The sequence below is a fragment of the Brachionichthys hirsutus genome, chromosome 16 (assembly GCF_040956055.1).
Source record: "Brachionichthys hirsutus isolate HB-005 chromosome 16, CSIRO-AGI_Bhir_v1, whole genome shotgun sequence".
In the NCBI taxonomy this organism is placed as follows: Eukaryota; Metazoa; Chordata; class Actinopteri; order Lophiiformes; family Brachionichthyidae; genus Brachionichthys; species Brachionichthys hirsutus.
In genome coordinates, this window is record NC_090912.1 from 8,453,075 (window position 1) to 8,462,597 (window position 9,523).

The window sequence follows — 9,523 nt, forward strand, 5'->3', positions numbered from 1 at the left end:
CATATACAATCGGAGTGCAGCTGACAACCTAAACTACCACTTTGGAGATGTGGAGGTTTTCCGTGGAGAATAGAACAATTCTCTGAGGTCATGGTTGGGCTTGTAGATCTCCGTTTTGTAAAATACACACGTGCGAGTGGGAGGAGGAAGGAGGGCGGAGGGAGGAAGGAGTGCTGGCTAGGTCCTAAAAATCTCCAGAGCAGCTGCAGACTGTGGTGTCAGAAAAAGTATTTCACTTGTCATCGTCATATCCAAATATCAGAGAGATGAATGGTAACAGCCTCGCGGTTTACTATTATCCCCTGCTAAGAAAGAAGAGGCGTGGCTTGTAGAAATGGTTGGGCCTATCCATCCGTCACATTACGTTTCCATAGCATAACTCAAAATATTATTTCATCTTAAGTATTTTTTGTGTCTTTCTGTGGTCACAAGTTAAGATAATTTAGTTCATTCTCTCATTGGGGTTTGTCTCTTTTTTCTTAGGCGGGCACAGCAAGAACCTCACGGGTGTGATGAACTGGCGATTCCCCAGGGTGGACGCTGCCTTCCGCCCAATGTCGGATGGGATGGGCTCCAGGCCCTCATGAGAAGAGGCTACAGAAAAACGAGTCAACTTTTTCTCAGATATGCAATTAACAGGGACTACGTACCTTAATAATACGATACTGTCTTTTTGCAATAAAATGCACCCATCACAGGGGCGAGGGGAGGGGGTGGGTCTGGATTATTGTTGCCACCGTAAATGTTCTGAAAATGATCATTGCCCAATTCTGAATGAAGCCACTGGTGACCATGCAGGAAATTCCTAATTCCATCAGCAGTTCTTTCCATTGAGTAGCCATTTCTCCGTCTCTGTGTGTGTGCGTGTGTGTGTGTGTATGTGTGTGTCTGCTTGAGCCGCTGTCTGGCTGGCTTGCTTCTCTCAGCAAGGAGAGAATCGGCAGACGACAGGCAGCCGGATCAACCAAAACACACACATAAAGAAACACACACTGCAGGCCACCCTGGTCACACCCAAGGCATCCCAGGCATGCAAGGCCAGGCACTCGCACAACGGTCTCTAAATATGCCTCTGGCTTTTTGGGTGACTCACTCTCTAGAACGTATGTGAAAGAGGGAGTCTGTTATGTTTTTTATTATAGAATTCAAAATGGCAGCGGCGTGTATTTGGAGTGTATGTTCTGGAATGCTTTGGGTGTATACCACATGCATCCAGTTAACAATACGATGAGGCGTGGATAGAGCTGCGACAGCGGGCCTATAGTGTCTCTCTGTTCTACCCTCCCATCCCAGGGGATCTACATCATAGGGACCTCACCCTTCCTCCACCTGAAACACTCCCCCACTTCAGCACTTCCTGGCTGGCCCAAAGCGGCAGCACAGCTGAAGCACGAGGCAGGAGAATAGTGGGGGGGGGGGGGGGGGGGGGTGGAGCGATTTGGATGATTACTAAACCATCCCTTCTCTGTTTGTTCCATCGCGCTCTGATTCACATTTTGTCCAACCTCACTCTTGCTCACCAGCACCCACGTAAGCACACTCACATTCCTGCACACACATACACAAACACACCCACACACACTCACACACACACACACACACACACACACCCACACACACACACACACACAAAGTGTGCTGTGTGAATGAGGCAGCGCTTGGCTTGAAATGAATCTGGTACAACTTACTATGGCTCTTTGAGCATTCTAGGGAGCTGTCAATCAACGAAGACAGATACAGACGGAGAGGGCGGGGAGGGCTTTTACCAGGCTTTGCCAAGAGGCAATTGACTGATACAGGCTGGAGATGGCCTGCATAGCTGCGCCACATCACATGCAGAGCATCACATTGTCTGTTTACTTTTAAAATAAACACAGCAGACAGATTCAAATTTCAAGCCCAAATCCACCGGGAATGAAAAAAAGATCTCATGACATTTATGCCAATGCTGAGGTTGTTTCAAGAGATTGTGCAGCACCGTTTTTCTGCACTGCTTTAAATCCAGCATGTGAGTCAACCTTTGCATTTATCGGAACGCGCCTGGAGAACGAAGGCGGCTTGCAGCAGGGATAAGCAAACGGAGAAGAAGAAGCAGAAAGCACGCTGGTGAATGGGAAAGACGGAAATGTGCCATGACTTTGCAGTCTCTTTGCACTGTGCACGATGAGCTTTCTTTTAGAACACATGAAAGTAAATGGCTGCTTAGGAAATAAAAAAAAGATTGTTTTATAAAAGTCCTGTTTACATCCAGCCAAATCCAATCACTGACTAATCAGAAGAAAATAAAACAAACACAAGCCAATAGTCATCCACACACCAAACATCTGTTCATGGCCTGCCGCCACTGATTGGCTGCTTGTCATCTCGGAGGAGGAGGAGGAGGAGGAGCCACAGCGCCTGGCCCATAGGATGATGAAGAGTGCCAGGATCGGCTGGACTTTTCCCCCTGTCCTCTCCAGCTCGGCCCTGAGGGAGCCAGAAGGAGGGGAGTAAAAAGGGGATGACGGAGTTGTTAAAATGGAGGACCAACACCCAGTACAGTTTTAAAGTCCTCTCTCCCCATGGAGCTCTGGGAGTCTTCGCCCTGGCGTTGTTTTCTATCGCCAGACACACCCTGATTTATGATGCTGCTGAGAATTGAGGAAAGTCTTTGAGCTGCTGCAGCGTTTCCGCTCACAAAGTCACAAGAACATAAGAACGTGATAGACTGTAGTGAGATGCTCTCTGTGAAATCGCTGAGGTTTTAGCCCACGTGAACAACGAACACTCAGTTTACAGCTAACTGAGGAATTCAAAAAGGTGTGAACAAAGCCCCTTAATCATTTTCCTCTACCATGTATGAGGTAAGAAGTGAATACGGAAAGTTTACATCCAGTTTAGAATGAAAATAATTTTCTGTTTCTCCAAATTGCATATCGTGGAATCCCGTGGCGCTTAATTGCAAGAGCAAAAACGTTAACTTTCAAAATGAACACCCGACTTTAATTTCAAACTCCTTTGAGGACATGGAAAGATTGCAACTTGGAAAAATACCAAGAAATGTACTTTCACCACGCAAGGATGCTAATTCTAACATTTATGTTCAGCGATTTTAGTGCTGACGAAAGAACGATCTGCCAGGAGAGAGATTTGCTGGACATTACCAGCAACCGTCCCTCCTTCAGCTCCCTCTGTCTCTGCAGTGACTGGAACTGGTAACTCTCCCTATGTGAGGAGAGAGGGAAGATTAAACTGAAGAAGGACTACAGGGTCAAAGTGTGAAGCCGGCCTTTGGGAAGGAACCGTTTGCGATCGCTCACTTCCTGGTCGACTTTAGAGTGGGCATGCAGCGTCTGCTTAACAAGGACAGCATTGTGCAGATAGACAGATTCTTTTTGGGTCGGTTCCGAGTCCTTGTTGGCAGAGACGTTGCCTCGCTGTGTGACCAACATGTGAAGGCTCCAGTTATCAGTCCTGGACGAGCACCAGCGAGCAGAAACCGAGCTGGGTTTTTTTTACGAGTACAAATCCATAAAGGCAAGATTTCTCGAGAGCATTTTATCAATCATCGCCTAAAAATGTGTGTTTGGCCTGAAGGTGTCGGTGTAAGGAGCGCGGCGTGTGTGCTCCCCCCGTCCCCCCTTCCTCCAGTGTCAGCCAGCCGTGGACAGGCCCTGTCCACGGGAAACCGCCCCTGGCAGAGGGGAGGACGGGGTAGCAAGCAGGCTTGCCCCCCCATCCCCCCACCCAGCCTCATTCTATGCGGTCATGGCTGAGTGCAGGCCAAGCCAGAACTCCTGGGAGAACACATGGCTGCAGGAACCGCTGTGCTCTTCAGCTGTGAGAGACGGGGCTCAGCACGCAGCCTGAGGGGGGGGGGGGTGAATTGTGGCTTCTGCAACCATGAAAAATAGTATCTCTCATTCAGGATGCCGAAAACGTGGGCTGTACACGTGGAGCATCTTGTTGGATTTCTTCTGTTTGGAAAAACACATAAAACCGGGCACAGAATAGTTTGAGTTGTTTGTGTGTGTTCAATGAAAGCAAGAGGAACAATAAAGCCGGGTTGAGTGTTTCAGCGCGTTAGCGTCCGTGGGCGCGCGAAACGGAAAAGCAGTTTAACGCCGGAGACACTGAACCACACACGAAAGAAGTTCTGACACAGACTCATGAAGGAAATGGTCGGTTCCACAGCAACGGAGGTGAAACCGGGGGGCGAAGGAGACGGGGGCTGCGTTTTCCTTGGAATAACATTTCCATGTGTGCCATGCCCACATTCTGACATACCTGCAACAAGCCCGTAGCAGGAAGACCGCACCGCCGTTTAGTAGAGGATGGGCCGATTCTTCCACAGGCATCTGAACCTATTTAAGGCAGGAGACACCGGAGAAGTCCTGCCCCCCCCCCCCCCACACACACACACACATACACACACAAACACGTGTGTGTGTGTGGTCTCCCGCCGCTCCAAGGCCCCACAGGTCAAGAAGTCAACTCTGGGTACTGGAATGTTTATGTTCGCCACTCCTGTTAACACCAATATCTGTAGTGCTTGTGCCTTGTACTCCGTGAGGAATACAAGGGGGGGTCCAAATCATGATCTGTGCGAGTTAAAATGTTGGCAGATGTTAAAAGGAGGAGAGATAAATTACTGGTGCAATAAGTGTGGCGGCCGAATCATCTCACAGACAGTCTTTAGTGAACTACTGACAAATACGTACCAGGATCAATGACAACATCTGAAAAGCGACGGGGACAAGCCAGAACCGCTCGATGACAAACTGGGGTGTTTTTTTTCTTCCTTGCATAAAGCTCAGCACAGATTCCATACGTTTCGTATGGGTGGCCCGTCTGACTGGTGCAGCCCGCCAGATGCTGAGCATACATTTGGTCAGATTCGGTTTCTCGGGGCATGGGAACGGATGTCTGGATGGCATCCAGTTTTTTTCATTTTCGCTTCCAGCCACAGACTCACAGTCGGGGGGGCTTTTCTCGAACCGTCACACTCTCCTTCCCAGTCCTGTGCTAGCGAATGCCGCCGAACACACAAACCACACCAAACCCCCCCATCAGTGCAGAACTACACAGCAGAACCGGCTGTTTATGACCCATGAAAAAAAAAAAGACTTGCAAGATACTGCTGCAAATATAAAGCTGCTTGGGGAGTGGTCGGGAGTATTTGGTGGGGGGGAGCTCACACATTTGTGTGTGTGTGTGAGAGAGAGAGGGGAGGGGAAAGGGAGCAGAGCCAGGCAATGGGCGGTATATCAACAATTTTGTCTTCTGTTCTTTCCCCATCCCCCACTTTTTCTTTTTTAACGACCCTCCTTCACCCCTCTCCACCAGCAGGTTGTTTAATACTTTCCAGATTTCAGCATTCTGACAGCCTCCTGGAAGAACTGCTAGTCTCCTGCTGGAATTTGGCGGAAAAGGTTGCAGGTCCAGGATGGGGCTCCCGACACAACAAACCTAAAGGCAATGAGCGCCTCCCATTGGTCGCTGGAGAAAGAAGCAAAGAAAATATGAATGTTCAAAGGGAATTGGGAACCAAAGGGAAATGGCATTTAACATCCTATGAAGCACACGAGAAACTACATCTAGACTATGTGAGATGGAGAAACAGCTGCAAGGCAGACTCCGGTTACAATGTATCTGCATGGTGAGGGGGGGGGGGGGGGGGGGGGGGGGAAGCCTCCAGAACAAATCTGTCTCCGGTTTCAAGTGGAAAAGTGCAGGACTTTGAATGCGGTTCACATCCTGCCTCTGGAACAAATCATTCAAATATTGCAAGTCTTTGTGATGAAGGTTTAATTGCACTTGCATTCCTGCAGATATTGAAGAAAAAAAAGAAGATAAATTTAATCAAGTTTTTGGATGTTGTGGCAAAGTTTTATTTACCTCCCCCAAACGAAAAATCAACCGAGACACACGCCTATCGCAAGAGATGTGCCTCACACGACCACTAGATGGCAGTATGCAATAAGCTTTAGAATGGTCGACAAGTCGCATAAAAATTCATCTGAAAGAAAAAAAATATTTCATAAACAAAAGCAAAATTGAAGGGAGAAGAGCAGAATAATGGAGTTTTGTTTTTGGTGTTTTATGGTCTGGAGGGAGGGGGGGCCCGAGGTCGAGGCCTTGAACTGTACAGGGCCAACGGCAGGGAGTGCAATGACCTAGCATTTGGAGAGATATTCATTTCATGAGGATCCTGGTCTTGCGTGACTCAGCCATCGTCCAATCAGCAGGGCCTGAGGAGTCACCTGTCATCACTTGTTTATATGAACACACAGCTGCCCCCACATCGATCAATCTTTCACCTTGGCGTACAAGTGTAATCTACTGAGGAGAACAGCTGCTCTGATGACATACACTCGAGTCATCCCATCATTCCCAGCCTCAGTGAATACTTCAGAGACGCGTCTTACGAGGAGTCTATTACTTCCTTCCTTCCTCTTCTGGGAGGCCCAAAGCATGGCGACAGGAAGCCGGGGAGGCCCTCAAGGAAATCCTTTGTTAACGTTGCTGATGAAGCAGCAAGAGCGAGCAGCAGCAGCAGCTCGGCCACATTAGCGCACAACGCACAAGACGATGGCACAAGACACGAGGATCTTCAGGATTTCTTTTATTGAAAAATATAGGTGATTTTGGATTACACAGAAAACGAAAACAAAGCTTTTATGCATAATATACAGAAACAAAGGCATTACAAACAAGTTTAAACAAAATTTGTTAACCCTCTAAATCACCCAAAATACATAGTGTGTGATTGGAAATATAAATATCCAGTTATTTGAATGGGCTTTTTTCTTCCTTTTCATTCCTCACCTTAGAACAACATTTACTTTTTTTTTCTAACCTGAAATGCTGTCAGAATCTAAATTCAACACCTATTAAATTCTCATTTATTTATTTTTTATTTCTGAACAGGTTCATCAATTAAATTGGCATAAAAAAAAAAGACCATTACGATTTGGCACATTTGTCAGTTTCAGTTAAGGCAGTGAAATCAATCAGCACAGCTGAGCCTGAATACTTGTGGCCGCAGCTTTGAATGATGCAAGAGAGGCAGTAGCGCTGCAATGACTGTGCAACTTGCATAAACATAGCAATCGTCTCTTAATGCTCTCGCGTCTTTGGGCTGGCTGTCTCGTTACCATTTCCTTTTATCGACCCTTGAAAAACAGACATAATATAAATACAGCAGACATAAAACCAACATACATTAAACACCAAATAACTTGTAGTGTCTGGTGGTGAACCAACTAAAGCCTTCCTCGTGAGTCGTAGTGGAATCTGCGTTATACATTAAGGCAGCCTCTGAGCTAACGGATGAAAGGATTTTAAACGCGGCTGCTCCGGTGTGAGAAAACAGGGGGGGGTTAGGGTTTGAATACATCTGTAAAATCACCAGATTTGCACCTTCAGGGTGACAACCCCCCCCCCCCGAAAACGACCACAGTGTAGAGCTCCTCGCCGGCACACCTCCCGTTTCCTGCAGTTAAAGCAGGCCAGCGTTGACTTTCACAGCCGTGCTTTTCACAAACATGCACCGAGCTGAAAGCCTGCGTGGCGTTCACAGCGGATTAAAAACAGAAGAGAATTTTGGTTCTGGGCTTTGCGGTCCGGCTTTCACAGCAGGAAATGGCAGCCTTTGAGCAGCGTCTCAGGGACCCCGAGAGTTACATAAAGCAAAGGAGCTGACAAATCCGCAGACTTTACTCTAGTAGTTACAGATGAAAGAGGCTCGGGCAAGGCTTCGCACTGCAGTCTCAAGCACAGGCCTTTGTATTTTATAATGATACGATACCTACTGTATTCTTGTGGCAAGCGGCCTCTTGATGTCTCAGAGTGGAGAAATGGCAAACGGGTTGAGAGGGCAAGCCAAATGAAAGGAGCATGTGTGAAAGGAACGAAGAATGCCTGAACTAAGCTGCGCTTGGACAGTGTTTTTCCGATGAGAAGTTTCTTTCCGACCAAACTCCCTGCTTACTTCGAGAATGTTCCATTTCTTTTTTTTTTTTTTTACAGAATGTGCTGAATCTTCCAGGTCAGCCTTTAAGAGTCCAAGAGAGACAGAACTATGAGACAAAGCAGAGGTCAAGATTGTCTGATAGAAGGCAGATTGGGCTTCAGTTCCTTTCCCAAAGAACCTGACAACAGTGATTCGTTTCCTTTTGAGCGCACGTTTACGCCATCAAAGGATTTACCACTTTCAAATTAACCCCTTTGGATCCGTGCCCTGATTTTTAATTTTAATTTTTTTTTTTTTAAAGGAGGTATTGGAATCTTATACGCGGATCTCGTCGTCTTCATCCTCCAAGAAAGAGGAGAAATTGCTCTCCTCCCCCGGTGGGGCACTGAAGGTGGCGCTGTCTGTATCTCCTGCATAGGTCTGGCTAACGGGTTTCTCATCCAGGGCAGCAGAACCGGAGCTGGACATGGAACAACTGTCTAGATGCTGCAAGTGTTTGGGCCTCGTCTCTGGAGTGTACTCTGGGATGTAGGGCCCCCCATTCTCAAGAGAGTCGCCGGGGTGCAGCGTGGGCAGCAGTTTCAGTTCTCCTCTTCCCTCCACCTGTTCCTCTGGATCCTTGTATTTTTCCCTGAGCATGCCATCCCCTTCCTCCCCATGGGTGCTGAGAGGTGGCGAGGCTCGCCCTTCGCTGCTCTTGCCCTCTTCGTAGCCGAGATCGTCATCTTCCTTTTCCATCACCCCCAGAATGTCGCCCAGCATAGAGGGTCCAAGGTCGACATGGAAAGACATCACAGACTCTGCGTGCTTCATGCCGCCGCCGTAGTGGTGGGAGCTCTCCGGAAGCTGGGTCAGCTGACCAAAGCTTTGTTCTTCCAGCTCCAGGAATTGAGATGCAACAGCTGCTCCTACTCCTCCTCTCCCATCCTCCTCATCCTCCTCCTCGTGCTGCTTTAAGGGACTGGATGACAAACTCTTTGACACCATGCTGTCCCTCTTGTCGCCATCATTGAGGAAGGGCAGCGACATGGCATTCTTCACATAGGTGGGCGACCCACCAGGAACCAGCGTGGGGTCGTCCCTCTGCTGGTCCACTCTGGTGACAGACTGGGACCGTTTGCTACTCCTGAAGGTACGAGACAGGAGACTGGGCCGAGGAGAGCTGGGGTACGACGCGGTCCCCGCAGGTTCGCCCGAGCGGGTGCTGAGGAAGGAGGTGTCTCCGAAGGCATCGCCGCTGCGGCCTACGTGCATGGTGTGGCGGAAATCACCGAGCGGGGCGCTGATCATCTCCCTGGTCAGGTCCATTCGTGAGCGCCGCTTGGTCTGGGAGCCAGACACTAGTTGTTTCAGGATTGGCATGATGTCGTAGAAGATGGATTGTTTTTGCACAGAAAAACAATCAAGGATGGAATCAGGGTTCCAGAAGCGTTTCCAATTCCTCAATATTATCCTTGTTCGAGGCCTTGGAACGAATAACGATGATTCTTAATTGGAGTCAGTCTGGGAACCTGAGAAAAACAAAAACAAAATAGGATGGTCAATGAATTTATCCCTCACTTAGAATAA

The 9,523-nt window shown here is 48.2% G+C and overlaps 1 protein-coding gene across 1 annotated transcript; it reads right to left on the reverse strand.

The window, feature by feature from the left end:
• Positions 1–8,239: 8,239 nt before the first annotated feature.
• On the reverse strand, positions 8,240–9,523 carry LOC137906046 (cdc42 effector protein 4-like). The gene has a single exon (XM_068750339.1). The coding sequence runs from the start codon at positions 9,314–9,316 to the stop codon at positions 8,270–8,272; it is 1,047 nt and encodes a 348-aa protein (XP_068606440.1). The 5' UTR covers positions 9,317–9,523; the 3' UTR covers positions 8,240–8,269.